The 16,991-nt window shown below is 46.3% G+C and overlaps 2 protein-coding genes across 9 annotated transcripts in view; one reads left to right on the top strand and one right to left on the bottom strand.

Annotated features, from left to right (window-relative positions):
- The window catches only part of ADAT1 (adenosine deaminase tRNA specific 1), a 44,501-nt gene extending 37,309 nt beyond the window's left edge, over positions 1 to 7,192 (top strand). For 6 of the 8 annotated variants that reach the window (XR_006197004.1, XR_006197003.1, XR_006197002.1 and 3 more), the window contains 4 exons: positions 1,710 to 1,889; positions 4,693 to 4,957; positions 6,354 to 6,392; positions 6,734 to 7,192. Coding sequence is in view for 1 of the 8 variants with exons in the window: in XM_042917969.1 (XP_042773903.1) it covers positions 6,354 to 6,360 (7 nt within the window). In the remaining 7 variants the exon portion in view is untranslated. The remainder of the gene's footprint in view (positions 1 to 1,709; positions 1,890 to 4,692; positions 4,958 to 6,353; positions 6,393 to 6,733) is intronic. The other 2 variants (XR_006197006.1, XM_042917969.1) reach the window with 1 other exon arrangement.
- GABARAPL2 (GABA type A receptor associated protein like 2) lies at positions 544 to 11,141 on the bottom strand. The gene is made up of 4 exons (XM_042917973.1): positions 10,979 to 11,141; positions 10,591 to 10,646; positions 9,246 to 9,418; positions 544 to 1,147 (listed from the first exon to the last, which is right to left on the bottom strand). The coding sequence occupies exons 1-4, from the start codon at positions 11,010 to 11,012 to the stop codon at positions 1,057 to 1,059; spliced, it is 354 nt and encodes a 117-aa protein (XP_042773907.1). The 5' UTR covers positions 11,013 to 11,141; the 3' UTR covers positions 544 to 1,056.
- Positions 11,142 to 16,991: the final 5,850 nt, after the last annotated feature.

Genomic DNA, 16,991 nt, shown 5'->3' with positions numbered 1-16,991 from the left:
TATATGGTTTCTTTTGTAGAAGAAAAGGAGGAGGAGTGGGAGCAGCACTTCTCAATGTCTGGCACACAGCAGTGCTGAGATTGGAATGTCTATCTTTCTATAGTTTTTAAAGCTGAATATATCCATGTGGATATATTAACCATTAAAAAAAAAAAAAAAAAACCCTCTTATGACACAGACCCCTGCTTCCTATCCTAGGCTGTGCTGCTATGGGCCCCACAATGCCTCCCGCTGGCCCAGCAGACACAGGGCTACGGCTCTCACCCATCTGTAAGAAGTAAATAAACGGGGGCGCCTGGGTGGCGCAGTCGGTTAAGCGTCCGACTTCAGCCAGGTCACGATCTCGCGGTCCGTGAGTTCGAGCCCCGCGTCAGGCTCTGGGCTGATGGCTCGGAGCCTGGAGCCTGTTTCCGATTCTGTGTCTCCCTCTCTCTCTGCCCCGCCCCCGTTCATGCTCTGTCTCTCTCTGTCCCAAAAATAAAAAATTAAAAAAAAAAAAAAAAAAAAAAAAAGAAGTAAATAAACGACATGGTCACACTGCAATGCCTTTATAAGAGGAAGTTTTATTGTTAATTATTTACCTTAATATTTTCAGAAAGAGGAACAGATAAGCTCAATCCAACATGATTGGCAGTTGGCAAAATCTAGTGAAGCAAGTGTTCTGATTGCTAAGGATTTAATTTGGGTGCTTTTAATACTTAACCATCTTTAACACTTCAAACATAATCCAGAAGAAATGCATCATCTCCCTCCCTTTCACTTTAATACCCCACCTACCTCACTTTAATATGGAAATATCTTCATTAAATAGGATCCCCAGAGGAACAAGTTCCCTGGAGTATAGCCATGAGGACAGTGCACAAAAAGGAAAACTCAAAATAAAACTCTGTATGATAATTTACTAGTCTAAGGAAACAAAACCTTCCAATATATTAAGAAATAAATCCAGTTACAAATGCACTGACAGGTCTACGTGAAGAGGTCTGGTAACTGAAAATGGCCGGCTATTTACAAGATACACAAGCAGGAGCGGCGCACCCAGCCCAGCACTGGCCCTCAGAAGCCAAAAGTGTTCTCTCCACTGTAGGCCACATACAAGAATCCGTCTTCATCTTTTTCCTTCTCGTAAAGCTGTCCCATAGTTAGGCTTGAAAGAGAAAAACAAAAAACAACATTGAAAATTGGGTTTGGTCACTGAGTCTACCCACAAGGTGCTGGGAGCGAGTCGGTTTGAAGATAAGGGACTTGACTACTAAAACAAGCTGCCTGGGGCGCCTGGGTGGCTCTGTAGGTTAAGCATCTGTGCTGACAGCTCAGAGCCTGGAGCCTGTTTCGGATTCTGTGTCTCCCTCTCTCTCCCCTCCCCCACTCACGTGCGCGCGCGCGCTCTCTCTCTCTCTCTCTCTCTCTCTCTCCCCCCTCCCCCACTCGCGCTGTCTCTCTCCGTGTCTCTCAAAAATAAATACACATTTAAAATTAAAAAAAAAAAATAAAAACTAGCTGTTCTACCGTGCTTTTGGTGGTAGACAAGAAAAGTAATTGAAATCTTAGCACTGCCGTGTGCCGACAATCCAGCTTTACAGAAGGGAAATGGAGCCAGGATAAATTAGGCCTCTGGCAATCAGTAGACAAGACTAGAATCAAATGTCCATTCTCCTGCCCTGAAGCAAGGCCATTTAACCCACCCTCACGCCAAGTTATTCTTTCAGAGGCCAGCTCTGGTTAGCACTTGAATGCTTTCTGGATGCCGAGGGCAAGACAAAAAAACTAAGCAAAATGAAGAGCCTAAGCAGCCCATCCCTGTGTGGGTGGAGGGCCAAGGTAAAGAAGTGTACATGGAGCGTGCTTCTCCTTCAGGCTCATTTGAAGGTGGATCATTTGTACCTAACGTAAGTACAAGTGGGTTCATTCTTGTAGATGCTCCCCCACCAAAAACCCTGTGCCCCCGAGATCGGCATCGGTGCCATCAAAGAGAAGTTATTTTCCTCACACGTAATGCAGAAAGTTCTCAGAATATATCTGGAATCCAGAGAAACTCTGCCCAACCTTCTGAAGAACCCTCCAGAAATAGGTATTGTTTAAACATGTGTGGGTGGGAAAACTGGTTTTCCCTAAGCCATAAAACAGACTGCAGTACAGGAGACCTAATCTAGTTCTCTGCCATGAAACTGAGCTGTACCGGCTCCAGGGTAAGACTAGTAACACGGGGAACCCCAGGCGAGCTCTGGCCACGTGACTGTTCTAGGAGAGCCGAGGAGGAGGCACAGACATGTGCTAAACATCAGTGTGACCACACGCGTGGGGTCAACCAGAACCAGCAGTAAGATACCAGTCTGAGAGCCAGCTGAAGACCTCAGAGGTCACTAGCTGGACAGGTCATAATAGGTGCTCACATGCAGGATTCAGTAAAACTGAGGCAGGGGGGCGGGAGATGGAGGGGTCCGAGGCTTCAAGCTGGTGAAACAATCACAGCCCCACCCTGCTGCTGTGTTCCTAGCAGGCCTCATGGGACCTCCATATAAACAGGGATACAGGCCACATTTTTATAAAGGGGAATTTTTCCTTTTCTCTTCTTCCTGCCCAATTGCAAGGTTAGCCTGGTTGGCTGTGTGGGTAGATGAGAATTCTTAAGTAACAAGTGGGGGTGGATAGGTATGAATACAAAGGACCTGTCACCAGCATCTGGTAAACGGCGCTCCCTGTGAGGACCTCCTAACCTGGACTCCACAGAAAGACTTCCTGGAATGGCCATCATGGAATGGCCATGATAGAAATGTCCTGTATTTTTGCTGTCCCATACAGTAGCCGCTGGCTACATTCAGCACTTGAAATAAGGCTCCCTGAATTGGGATGTGCTGTAAGTGTAAAACATACACACGATTTCAAGACCTGATATGAAAAAAGGATGTACAAATCTCAATTTTTATTACCTGCTGAAATGACATTTTAGATATACTAAATAAAGTATACTATTAAAATTAATTTCACCTATTTCTCTTTAAATGTACTGGAACATTTTAAATTACATTTGTAATGTAATTTGCACAGGCCATTTCTCGACAGCACTGACCTGCAACATGTGAGGACTTGAGGGACGGTGGGTAGAGACAGGAACCCCATCCTGGGGACCCCTAGAGTGTTGGGTCTCAACCTCAGCTACACAACAGAATCTCCGGGGAACTTTAAAACCTCTCCCTGCCCAAGCCCCACCCCAGACCAATTAAATCAGAATCTCTGGAGGTCGGAGCCAGGCATCAGTATGTTTTAAAATGCCCAAGATGATTCCAGGTGCAGCTAGGTTGAGAACCGGTCTCTCTGCCAGAGGAAGACACATGCTAGTCTTTGCCTGTTTGAGATGCTCATCTTTAAGAGTCATGTGATCTGGGACTGGAGTAAGGAGCCAGCGGCTAGCAAAAGGCTTGACATGGAGCTCAGTCTCTCAGGAAGATTCTTAACCCTGGTGGTTGGGAATGCCCTGAGGAACCCTGCTTTTCTCTGAGACTCCTTAGAATGAGGCCACAGGGAAAACAGCTACAGTTATTGCCACAGCTCTCTTAGCCCCACGTCATCCTAGTATCCAGGATGACCATGACGAGCACCTGTCCTCCCCTCTCCCCACCACCAGTACCAGAGGGATTTAGAGGCAGAGGTCAAAGACACTGTGTGCAGTTCAAAGGCGGCCACCCCTTGATGCCAATGTCAAGTCTGGCTCCATCTGAAGACTAAGTGTGCTCTTTTCCTAGCAAGTTAGCAGCCCTAGTGCGATGGCTCTAAATCCCACTTCTGAGTAAGAAACACTCGAGGAGCTCATAAATACCAGCGGCCAACCCCTCACTCTGCCTAATATGAACAATGACCACCGGAGCCACGCTGTCTAAGGCAGGCTCTGAGACTGAACGCGGAGGCCCATCATCATGCGGCTCTCGTGCCTGCCTGCTTTTAGATTCCATTGTCTTCTAAGTAAAACCTGCATTTATAAATCTCTCTAACCAGTGCCCCAGCAGCTATGGAGGGTGATCATAAAACTCCTAATTATAATAGCACTTACGTGCCAAGCACTGTTCTAAGTGTGTTTATATTCTTTTTTTTTTTAATTTTTTTTTAACCTTTATTTATTTTTGAGACAGAGAGAGATAGAACATGAACGGGGTGGGTCAGAGAGAGAGGGAGACACAGAATCTGAAACAGGCTCCAGGCTCCGAGCTGTCAGCACAGAGCCCGATGCGGGGCTCGAACCCACGGACTGCGAGATCGTGACCTGAGCTGAAGTCGGACGCTTAGCCGACTGAGCCACCCAGGCGCCCCTATATTAACTCTTTTTATCCTCACAACAATCTTATGAGGCGGCCTAAGTTTAGAAATAATAAAAGTGAGCCACAGAGAAGTTAAGTGACTCAACCCAGATCACACAGCTAGGACACACTCTTACCACTGAGCTGGGCTGCCTCCAAGTGCATACACAGATCCATTCTACTGGCCGAACGGCAGCATCCCGTAGCTCCCGCAGAGGTCTCCCTGAGAAAAGCGCCTCTCACACACACAAACGTGCATACAAAATCACTGGCACTCTAGTTCAAGTGCCCATCCGGATTCAGTAGGTCGGAGTGGGGCCTGAGATTCTACGTTTGTAACAGCTTCCCAGGTAAGACCGCCACTGCCAGCCTCTGCGTCACACAGAGCTCCCTCCTTCAGATCCTGTAACGTGACAACTGTTGTGCCTGGTGACTGCAAGATTCCTCTCCCTGCCCCGCGTGGAAACTTTCTCTGTCACGCAGCCTCGTGTGGAAACTTTATTTAGTTGGCAGCAGCACTGGGTCCTTATACTCGGGACACCCCTTGGGCAGAAACTTGGAAACTCAACGCTGGGAGCTGAACACTCCATTTAGCAGCCTGTGAGCGAATGCCCGGTTTCGAGGTATCACTGAGCGCCAAGAAAGAAGACTGACACATCTGTAAGGTATGATTTCAAAATAGCACTTATGGAATCGGGTGACACACATACAAAGTCAGAATAATTTGGCCTGGAGCCCCAGAGAGCCAGGCCACAAACAGTTTAAATTTTAAGTCCGTTAAAAAAAAGAGTTAAATGGAAGGCAGCGAGATAAAACAGCAGGAGGCTGGCACATCAGTTTAGGACAAGTTCCACAAGCCTCTGAGAAGATGCGCTTCCCTCTCAGAGGTCACAGAGCCCAAGCCATACAGCGCTGGGCAGGCTGCTGCCAGAATGCCCGGAGGATCCTCACGCGCATGCGCCCGCGAGGCCAAGCCGCACAGACCTGCTGAATGGCCTGATCACTTACGAGCAACACTGCAACTCCAAGGCCTCCTGCCTAAGTCACTGGCTGGGGAAGACACCCACAGATGACCTCCAGTCCCTGACACTAAAGCACCCCGCTGTGGCATCAACTATTACATACATGCACCCAACCCAGAAGGGTACCGCTGAGTACCAGAAGCACTGCCACCTTCCAAACTCTTGAGTCTGACCAGGAAAGAAATGGAAAAAGCCAGTGGCAGATTGTAAGTCACGAAGCCAATCTAAGTAAGGTATGGTGATACCCTCAAGTACTGTCACCCACCCCTCCATTCAGAGTCACACAGATCCAGACAAATGAGCCTTTCATAAAGGCACCTTTCAGAAGGATCCACATCCAGAAATAGCCGAGCTGCTGAGGGCAAACATTAGATTTAAGCTGCTCAAGAGCCTCTGCGCTGGAGGAGGCTGACCTAGAACTGTGTGGGTGCCTGATCCCTGCAGAACCTCCCCCAAGGGGCAAGGGCCAACCAAGGGCAGCTCATGAAGGCTGTGGGATCCAGCTTGACTCATGAACCGGCTGGACTGATGGGCACACACCTGGTCACCCATCTGCTTTGGAGCCCACGTGCTTCCACCGGACCTGGATTTCTCTCTTTCCCAGCAGGGGAGAGCAGATGGGGTGAGGTGGGAGGACAGTGGCCACTGCTATGGACCCTGGAAAGGCAACCACCTCAAAGTGAAAGTTAATTTAGCCATGAAGGTTCCCTGACATTCTACAACATAAAAACTAACTTCTGGCTATTCCTTTTATCAGATTTTTCTCTGATATAAATTCCATTACTTCTGGAATGAATCCTGTTCTTGAATAAGTATTTACCTAGAAATGATCAAAAGTGCTTAATTTAAGTACATTTCTAAATAAAGGATGAATGCACTGTAAGATCTCACAACTTCCCTTTACTTAGTATCTCTTTAAGATCAAAAAGCAACTAAGCACCACAATCGTAAACACAGGTTTCCAAAGGTAACATTCCTAAATTATAACATCTTAGAGATATTTTATTTAATAATATACTGCTGTTTCTATTTTAAACAGGGATTAAGAAGACTCTGTGTTCTAAACAAAGACCAAAAGGTAGGTGCCACTGCCAGGTCTGGGCTTTCCTGTAAGGCCATGACTGGGAAGCGTGTACGGATATCCTTTGAGTTCTGCCTGCATCAAGGCACAATTCTCCTTCCGTTTCTGGCCTGATTCTGAATGCAGGCACATAGGCAGAGAATTTAACTTTCCAATGCTAAATGCGAAAAGGGAGTAGCGATCCTACCCCCTCTGCCCTGCTTTTTAAAAAAATGGAGAACTCAAAGAATTTAGCAAGTAAAACTCTCAGGGACTTGCCTTGGTCTCTATTTCTAGAATCAATATTTAATACTAACTACTCTAAACAATGACCACATTTTTACGACCACAATTTTTAGCTGTGTTACAGAACGCTCTCCCAAAGTTCCACTCCAAGGCAAGAATAACTGAAGTTGCTTCTGCTCCACCTCTCGCTCACTCCACCAGTGACCCTCACGCAGATCCGTCACGGACAGGGCAGGGCTCCTGCAGGCCTGGACTCCTCCCTTCCCGACTATTCCTCTCGCTGCTCTCGGAAGCATGCAAGCTCCAGCAGAAGGTTAAGGGAGGCCCCACACTTCCTAAGGAGGCTGGAAGGAGCTGAGGAAGAAGCTGCTGCTCAGCTGCCTTAAGGAGGAGATGACAAAGCTGAGTCACACACGGGCTTTAGGGGGAGACCCTGTGACAGTTTTGTGTGTGCTACCATCAGGTGATTACCGCCAGCATAAAGCCCAATGATGTCACATACCTCTTTTGTTTAGAAACAATTTTTTTTGAGTTTATTTATTTATTTTGAGAGAGAGAGTGCAAGCGAGGGAGGGGCAGAGACTGAGGGAGAGAGAGAGAATCCCAAGTAGGCTCTGCCCTGTCAGCGCAGAGCCCAAAGCGGGGCTTGAACTTATGAACCATGAGATCATAACCAGAGCTGAAATCAAGAGCCGGAGGCTCAACCGACTGAGCCACCCAGGCACCCCGAAGAACAATTTTTCTTAATAAAACCCCCCAGCAAATAACTGCTGCATTAAGCCTGAAGCAGAAAGCCTTTAACTGGGGCCACAGGCCTAGACAGAGGAAGCCTGGTTAGTGACTCTCTAAAATCGGGACTTGGGTCACTGCTGCATCATCTGCTTTAGGGCAGATTCTTATCAGGTTGGAAAGGCAAATGGGACTTGGAGAGAAAATGAAGCAGCCTCTGCTGCCCTGAGAATCACTCTTCATTTCCAATTCTATTTATATCTCAGGGATAATGGAGGGAGGGGGCAGTTGCTAATCTGTAGCCATTTTAATTGCTAGATTAACATGGAGTCCTCAGAGTAACAGTGTCTCCAGAAGCCTACTTCATTTCCTTCAAGAAATATCAGAGGATCAGAATCGAGTAAAATAAATTCAATGCCACAGGTCTTAGTCGCCTACTTCCTCCACCTAAGAAGCCACCTCCAGGAAGGAGGAAACGCAGGGTCACTAAAGCTCTACAGAAGCTGCAGGTGGTATGAGTAAAGATTTACCTCCCCCACAGCCTTAAGGGAAGCTGAGTATGACCAGAGGCCGAGGGCTTCCGCCCCTGATGAAAAGTACACCCAGCACCGCAGTGCCTAGAGGCCTGGGAAGAGAGGCTGGAAGAGCCCCACCAGGTGGCAAGACTGCCTCTGCCAACACCACAGCTTCCCGAACTATAGCTGCGGGAGACCCACAGCACCCAGCAGGCAGGGCTCGGCCTACCTTCTCAGGCAGGACACCGGCCTTACTGAAGAACCTTTCACTTCTCCCCTATCCTGCTTCTCTGCCAAACACAGGAAATGGAGGCAGTGGAGGTTGGGAAAGCAAAAATCAGACCAACAAGTAGCCAGACCTCTCTACTTTTCATAGGAAGAGGAATGGAGTTTGGCTTAGGCCTTTTCTGGACCTTCCAAGGATTTTCAAAGGAAACATACTTTGGCCACCCTGGGCTAGTTCCCAGGGCTTCTGAAAGCCTTAGCTTTTAGAAGTGCTACTTTTGGGGGGTAACAAATGAGACTTAGTTTGGGTCGCCAAGATGACATGTAGCCAGGGAACCCACGCTCAGGGGAGAGGGACTAGCATCTGGCTCAGGGTCTAGAAGTACTCAACCAGTAATGGGAAAGGACTGACCAGGAATTTAGAATGAGTCCATTTTCTTCTTTCCATAGGCAACTAAAGCTAGGCAGTCAACTACACAGAAGAAGGGAATCGTAATGCCCCTGCCTTGATTCAGGTCCCAAGTTATCCCAAAGAACGCTTCCAGGCAGCCCAAGAGCTGGAGCGAGGGGGCGGTTACTCTGTCAGTGAAAGCAGGTGTGACGAGGGAGGTGGACGTCTGTAAAGAGACCACGGAGCCTTTTGCTGGACAGCAGCCATTTTAACATACCTGAGGATCAGGCAGCTACACACTCTGACTCTGACAGTGGCACCGAAATAAGTCTGGAGAGCAAGCAGCAGGGTGATTAACTGAAGCTGAGCCTCAGGAGGGCCCACAAGCTCCCAGTGGAGAATCCCAGGACTTATTTCATGGGTCATTTGAAGAAAATCTCATTTTAGGCTTCAGTTCTACTGATGGCTTAAGGCTAAGTAAGTCCTCAACTGTGTTAAAGGATTCGTGAGGCTCTGAGGCTGCATTTCTTTATTATTATTATTTTTTTTTTTTTTTTTTTTTTTTAAAGTCCAACCTTGTTCTGTTTTTTTAACCCGAAGTACATTCCATGTACTGCAGCTCTTTCTTATTTTCCTTGAACTCCTCATGTCAGGGAGCACAAAATCCAGATTTCCAGTCAGGACATTTATGACTTTTCTGACCTTCAAAGTTTTGAGTTCTGTAAGCAGCTAAGCAGATAGCCAATGCCAGTAAACACTTCTTACCTGGACTGTGGGACTGTCTTATCCACAAACAGGAAGATTGCCTTTTCAGAAGGAAGCTGGATCCTTTTCCTGATGATCCACATGAACTGAGCCACAGTGATGTCAGATGGAACCAGATACTTCCGTTTGTCAATGTCAACAATCTGAGAGCCTGAGACTTTTTCCACAATCACCTGGGAAAACAGAGAGAGGTCAGGATTGGGTTTCTAAAGCGAGGCTCTGGCCCTGCACTGCTCTAGCCTTGCCCTGTCAGGGAGCTGATGAATAGTATGTGGGAAAGAGTGGGTGGGAAACTGTACAACACTGGAAAACATGCCCTTGATTTAATAAACCACAAACTCTTAACTCTGGAGGTTAAGAACTGATATAAATGTGTGACAGGCAAACAGTAAGTGCTTTTCTGTGGTCAATTATATTTATCATCCTGGATCTCAGCGTGCATGAGAGAAACACAGCCCTTACTTGAAAGCTTTTCCACATTTTGTCTGAGTAGACCTGAGAATATCTGCTGAGAGTTTCATCTATAGCCAGTTACTGCAGGACCTCAGATTGGGTCTGCCTTCACACTACAGGGGAAGTACGATCCCAAGGAACACAGGAAACAGGAACGGATAGACTAATGGGAGTGAGTGGCAATCCCAGCCGGCCAAGAACCAAGCTCCTCATTTGGCCTGTTCCTACTCTCCCTGAACTAGGTTTCAAATGTGTCCCTCCTAACCCCTCCCTCAAAGTAGCTATTCCAAGTGCTACGGTAACAGACATGCATGTCCTTTAAAACTCAGTAAGGATTACAGAAACTTTATCTCCTACCACAGAAGAAATAGAGGAACGTATTTATTACTGATTAAGGAGAAACCAGGGAAGAAGGGGTTCTCGGACGCTTTTAAGATTTTTTGGTCAGGAAAGGATAACCGGGTCAAAGTGAAGAAAGGCAGCTAGAAGGCAGGTAAAGACGGAGGCTCAAAGTTAAAGATGAGTGTCCTGCGACTAAAGTACCGCTTCGAAGACCAAAGTGACAGTCTTCCCCCATCACTGTTCCCAAAAGTGGCAGTGACCTGTTGCCCTGTCCTAGAACATCGTTCCTTACATAATTGGCGAGGGAGCCCAGAGGCTGCAGGCAGCTCGCTGGCCTAGATCGGGAGATTCAGCACTGAGTCGCCCTGAACAGCACCAATTCAAGACCCTCACGTCTGGGCCCCGGAAGGCCCCTAACCCAGTCTGGCCTGTCTGCTACTATAACTGGGACTGGAACCTCAACTTGTCAACTGTTGAATGGCCCGGGGCCCTGTCACTAGTCCTAGACGACGGGGTGACTGCGAGGTGAGGGGGCGGGGAGTGCACTCACCGGAACCCGGTCGGGATATTTCGCTCGGATCTTCGCAGATTCCACACATCTGTGTTCTGTGGGAGACACACACCGGACTGACGGTCGCGCCTGCCCGTGGGCCGGTTCCCGGGCCCCCGGCCCTCCTCCCCCAGCGACCTGCGTACGCCCGGGGCCCTTGTTCCGGCGTCCCGGCGGCCTCGGTCCTCCGTACCGAGCCACCCGGAAAAAGGGCAAAAGGCGGCACAAGGTCCGTGGGCAGCCGCCGGGGGCACCGGAGCCTCAGCGACCCGAGTCCGAGCGCGGCCTCCGCCCCGCCCGGCCGAGCCCAGCCCAAGGCGACCCGAGTGGGGGAGGGGGCCCACCCGCCGCCCCGACCCCCACCCCCGGCCTCTGACGGAGCCCTTACCCAGCGAGTGGTCCTCCTTGAACATCCACTTCATGGCGGCGGCGGGGAAGGGATGCAGCCGGCTCTCGGAGCCGCGGAGCTCAGCGCACCAACCACAACAACAACGACGGCAGCGGCAGCAGCAGCGGCGACTACACGGCAGGCGGGACTTCCGGCTGCCGGAGCCTAGCAACCGGCTGGGGGCGGGGCTTCCGGCGCTCTTAGCCAGGACGGCGAGCCTGCGAGCGGGGCCACACTCAAGGAGGCGGGGCAGGAGGTGGCTCCGCGAGGGGCTACCGGGGGAAGTGGGATGACGACGGTGGCTACAGGACCGTGTTTGAGGGGTTTTGGTGACTGGGAAGGAATTGATGTCGGGAGCTGGTAACAGGAGTGGGGTCTCGGTGGCCGTTCGTAACGGGAAGAGGAGTTTGGGGGTCTGGCCGTTAGAACAGGGCTCTTATAGAGGACTTTTCATGAGGGAAGTCTCATTGATGACAAGGGGAGGGATTTTGGCGGTGTGAATGCCAGAAGAAGAGTCTCTGGTGGTTGGTGACGGCGAGGGGAGTCTGTTTAGGGCATTGACAGTCTGGGAGTATTGTTTGGTAACAGGTTGGGGGCTCCATACAGGGCGTGTGACTAGTTTGAGGGGATTGGGTGAGGAGAGGTACTGATGACAAGCTGCGGGTTCAATATTAGAGACAGCCATACTAGGTTGTCATGGACCAAGAAATGGAATTTAAAGAAATTCCATTTCCTTCCTTTATTCATGAATAAATGTTTGAGTAAACATTTAAGAAAAGGTATCACAATTATGCATTTGAGGGTAACATCGCACTGATCACAAACAGACCCCTGAACGTTAACTGCAGAGGAGTTAGAGGTGATTGTCAGGCTGGGAGAATTCCCCTGAGGGTTGGTCATAAGACAGGTTTCTATGGCAGTTCAGCAATCACAGCCTAGGCTGTGTGTATGTGTGTGTGTGTGTGTCACCTGCCTGAGCATATGCCTGGAGGTTCTCCAGTGATGTCACTCCTTTCTTCCTAGCAGAGTCATCAGGACAGTCTGCTCGGGGTCAACATCTGTTTATGAGCTGATGAATATTAATAAGAATATTCATTTAATTGGGCACATGATCCTTGCCATGTGCTTGTGATTCTGATGCATCTGAAAGGCTTGTATGTTTGAACATTGTCATTCAGCATTTCCTGCAGTTGTAATTCCTGATGGGTGCTGTGGAATCTAGCTTCATTCTACAAGTATTTTGGTTATTTTAAGATTGAATGAGCAACCAAAATAGATTTTTGTTTGCTTGTTTTCTTCTAATGAAGTGAAAAGTCCTTTGAATTTCATACCTAGAAATTATTACTGTTGCAAACAGGAGCACTGTTCTAGGTGTTAGGGAAAAGCAGTGAACAGAACAGACAACACTTCTTGCTCCCATGGAGTTTGCATTCTCATGGGACAAGACAAAAAATAAATGTGTCAGGTAATGGTAGGTGCTGTTTAGAAAATAAAGCAGGGTTGCTGACAAGAGTGATGGTAGAATAGAATGCTAAATAGGTGAAGTGGTTGGCATATTCTAGCAACAGGAAGGAAGCCCTTGTGGCTGAAGCTGACTAAACAAGGGGGAGTGTGTTAGAAAATGAGATCAAAGAGATCTATAACAAAACTGTGTTGAGCTTTGAATTCCTTGTGAAGAATTTTGGATCTTATTTAGAACGAAATGAGAAGCCAACGGAGGGGGGGCGCCTGGGTGACTTAGTCGGTTAAGTGTCTGACTTCGGCTCTTGTCATTATCTCACAGTTCGTGAGTTTGAGCCCTGCGTTGGGCTCTGTGCTGACAGCTCAGAGCCTGGCGCCTGCTTCGGATTCTGTGTCTCTCTCTCTGCCCTTCCCCCGCTCATGCTCTCTCTCTGTCTCTCTCTCAAATGAACATGAAAAACAAAAATTTTTTTAACTTAAAAAAAAGTCAGTGGAGGTTTTTTTAGCAGAGGTGTGACATGTTATGGCTTTCCTTTTGAAGTGATCAGGCTAGCTTCTTTGTAGACTGTAAGAGGTTGAGAATGGCAGCCAGGGGAACAGATAAGGCTATGGTGATAATCCAGGTAGAAGACGATGTTGGCCTAAACCAAGATGGTGTCTGTGGAGGTGGTGGAAAGCAGTTGTATTCTAGATATATTTTGAAGGTACAGCTGACAAAATTGATGATAGATTGGATATGAAGTGTGAGGGAAAGCCAAAGTCAAGCACTTTGCAAGGATGGAATTGCCATTTACTAAAATAGGGTGGAGCCAGCTTCTGGGGGGGGAGGGGGGGACATGAGAATCAAGGTTTGGTTTTGGCTGTATTGAGTCTGAGATGCCCAAGAGACACATCCAAGTGCAGTTGTGGAGTAGGTGAATAGATCAATGAGTCTCTCAAATTCAAGAGAAAAGTATTTAAAGTTATTGAACTGGATGAGATCAGCTAGAGGGTAAGTGAAAAAAAGTGAAAATACCTATTTTACAAATAGAATTAAACACTGAGGAATGAAGGTGGATGTTCACCATCTGATAATCAGGGAATCAGTGGAGGGGTTAGAAATTAGACTGAAGGGCGCCTGGGTGGCTCAGTCAGTTGAGCATCTGACTTCGGCTCAGGTCATGATCTCACAGTCCGTGATTTCGAGCCCCACGTCGGGCTCTGTGCTAACAGCTCAGAGCCTGGAGCCTGCTTCGGATTCTGTGTCTCCCTCTCTCTCTGCCCCCTGCCCTGCTCACACTCTGTCTCTGTCTCTCAAAAAGTGAATAAACGTTAAAAAAAAAAATTAAGAAATTAGACTGAAGACCCCTGCTTCCTTTTACAGAGCAGGTCATTGTGTTCTAATCCAAGGCCTGCGTATACCATGTTGCACCTGGAAGACCTTAGTGTTCACTTCTTGAGGGAAAGATGCCATCACTCACCAACTTACAGGCATGTAACTTGATGGTCTCACTAATGTGCACTTCTCTCTTCTAGTTTACCTACTTTCTTGATAATGTCCTTTTCCGGTTCACTATTCTAATTAGCTTCTTCGATCTGCCTTGATGATATACATCATCTTCTTTACCTATCAGGCCATTATATTTAGCTTACTGAATGTTCTGAAAATACTGAATGCCTTCATTGAGGGGATGACAATTTGAAAAGGTGAGTCAAAAGAAAAAATAGGATAAGGAAAATGTGCCATTACATACTAACAGACATATAAAACATGCAGAATAAATGGCAAATATTGGAGAGGTATGTGAACATGAATGTTGAGAGATGGCTAATGCCATGGAGGCCAACACAAAACCAAGTGAGGTTTATCAAGAAAGACTTCACAGAGAATGTGAATCTTATGTTTTAGAGAGAAGGGTACATTTTCCAAAGAGTAAACTTCGCTTAATAGATAGAAACAAAGGCTGGGTTGGAAGAGGGAATTGGGAAGCAGTATAGATAAATACTGGTGAAAGGAATGTTGGAAAGCCTTGAAGCAAGCATTTAGGCATTTGAAACTTTTTCAAGATAACCCTGAATGAGAGCTTCTAGAAAAGATTAGAACATGGTCAAAATGTGTAGTTTTAAGAGAACAACTCTCTTTGTCCTTAAGATAAAGTGTATGAAACATGAGACAATTAGGGAAATGGAAACTGAGAACTCCGGTCTCAGTTACAAATATATGAAAATGGCACAATATACACAGACCTTGAGCATTTTTAAAAACTCACATTCCTTAAACCACAAAAACTAGCTTCTTCAAATCATGGAATCAAAGAGTAAATATTTGTATCCATTATGATTTTTTTTTTAATTTTTTAATGTTTGTTTATTTTTTAGAGAGATAGAGCATGAGCAGGGGAGGGGCAGAGAGCGAGGGAGACACAGAATCCAAAGCAGGCTCCAGGCTCCGAGCTCTCACCACAGAGCCTGAGATGGGACTGGAACTCACAAGCCGTGAGATCATGACCTGAGCTGAAGTCGGTTGCTTAACCAACTGAGCCACCCAGGCGCCCCTTGTATCCATTATTATTAAATACTTTTGCAAAGCTCATGGCATCCCAGGGGAGGTACTTCATACACCTAAATTCTCAGCAGTCACCTCCCTGTGTTTCAGCTGTGACTAAGCTGACACTAGCTACAGTTTGTGTTTCCTTCTGTTGAAAGAAGGAACTTTGAAGGCAAACACCTCTTCCTCAGTGTAGAGCCACCCTCAGGAGGCAACTAGAACCATCTATTCTGGAGTCTTATTTTAATGGTTATTTATTTATTTATTTATTTATTTATTTATTTATTTATTTCAGTGATGTTAACATACAGTGTTATATTAGTTTCAGGTATGCAATATAGTGATTCAACAATTCTATACATTACTCAGTGCTCATGAAGGTAAGTGTACTTCACCCATCTCACCCATCCCCCCACCCACCTCCCCTCTGGTAACCACCTGTTTGTTTATATAGTTAAAAGTCTGTTTTTTGGGTTGTGTCTTTTTTTCCCCCTTTGTTCTTTTGTTTCGTTTTTTAAGTTCCACACGTGAATGAAATCATATGGCTTTAATAGTTATTTAAATAAATGAAAGTCATTCACTTAAATCACAGATATAGTATAATGTCAGAATCATAATATAGATTTCAGCCGTACAATTGCTGTATTTAAGAGCTGTATTGCCACCCCAGAAAAGTTTTTTTTTTTTTTTAATTTTAAATCCAAATTAGTTAACATATAGCATAATAATTATTTCAGGAATAGAATTTAGTGATTCATCACTTACATGTAACGCCTAGTGCTCACCCCAAGTGTCCTCCTTAATGTCCCTTGCTCATTTAGCCTATCCTCCTACCCAACACCCCACCAGCAACCCTCAGTTTGTTCTCTGTATTTAAGAGTCGCTTATGGTTTGTTTTCCTTTCTGTTTTTATGTTATTTTTGCTTCCCTTCCCTTATGTCCATTTGTTTTGTATCTTAAATTCCAAATATTAGTGAAATCATATGATACTTACCTTTCTCTGCTTATTTCGACTTATTTCGCTTGGGATAATACACTCTAATTCCATCCACATTGTTATAAATGGCAAGATTTCATTCTTTTGGATCGCCAAGTAATATTCCATTGTATACATATATACATTCAAGAGTGGCTGCACCAGCTTGCATTCCCACCAGCAGTGCAAAAGAGATCCTCTTTGTCTGCATCCTCGCCAACATCTGTGGTTGCCTGAGTTGTTAACGTTAGCCATTCTGACAGGGGTGAGGTGGTATCTCACTGTGGTTTTGATTCGTATTTCCCTGATGATGAGTGATGTTGAGCATTTTTTCATGTGTCGGTTGGCCGTCTGGATGTCTTCTTTGGAAAAGTGTCTGTTTGTGTCTTTTGCCCACTTCTTCACTGGATTATTTGTGTTTTGGGGTGCTGAGTTTGATTAAGTTCTTTATAGATTTTGGATGCTAACTATCTGATATGTCATTTGCAAATATCTTCTCCCATTTTGCCGGTTGCCTTTTAGTTTTACTGATTGTTTCCTTTTCTGTGCAGAAGCTTTTTATCTTAATGAGGTCCAAATAGTTCATTTTTGCTTTTGTTTTCCTTGCCTCTGGAAACATGTCAAGAAGTTTCTGCAACCGAGGTCAAAGAAGTTGTTGCCTGTTTTCTCCTCTAGGATTTTGATGGCTTCCTGTCTTACATTTAGGTCTTTCATCCATTTTGAGTTTATTTTTGTGTATGGTGTAAGAAACTGCTCCAAGTTCATTCTTCTGCACGTTGCAGTCCAGTTTTCCCAACACTATTTGCTGAAGAGACTGTCTTCTTTCCATTGGATATTCTTTCCTGCTTTGTCAAAGATTAGCTGGCCATATGTTTGTGGGTCCATTTCTGGGTTCTCTGTTCTGTTCCATTGTGTCTGTTCTTGTGCCAGTACCATACCGTCTTGATGATTACAGCTTTGTAGTATGGCTTGAAGTCTGGAATTGTGATGCCTCCAGCTTTGGTTTTCTTTTTCAGGATTGCTTTGGCTGTTTGAGGTCTTTCCTGGTT

The sequence above is a fragment of the Panthera leo genome, chromosome E2 (assembly GCF_018350215.1).
Source record: "Panthera leo isolate Ple1 chromosome E2, P.leo_Ple1_pat1.1, whole genome shotgun sequence".
Classification (NCBI taxonomy): Eukaryota; Metazoa; Chordata; class Mammalia; order Carnivora; family Felidae; genus Panthera; species Panthera leo.
The sequence above is the reverse complement of the archived record's forward strand: the minus strand, read 5'-3'. Positions and strand labels throughout refer to the sequence as shown.

What these genes read in the sequence shown, in the direction of transcription:
- GABARAPL2 (XM_042917973.1), bottom strand. Translation starts at nt 11,012, where the DNA reads ATGAAGTGGATGTTCAAGGAGGACCACTCGCTGG. An exon ending in CAAGGAGGACCACTCGCTGG is followed by an intron (nt 10,647 to 10,978) that starts GTAAGGGCTCCG and finishes TGTCTCCCACAG; the next exon opens with AACACAGATGTGTGGAATCT. An exon ending in AATATCCCGACCGGGTTCCG is followed by an intron (nt 9,419 to 10,590) that starts GTGAGTGCACTC and finishes CTGTTTTCCCAG; the next exon opens with GTGATTGTGGAAAAAGTCTC.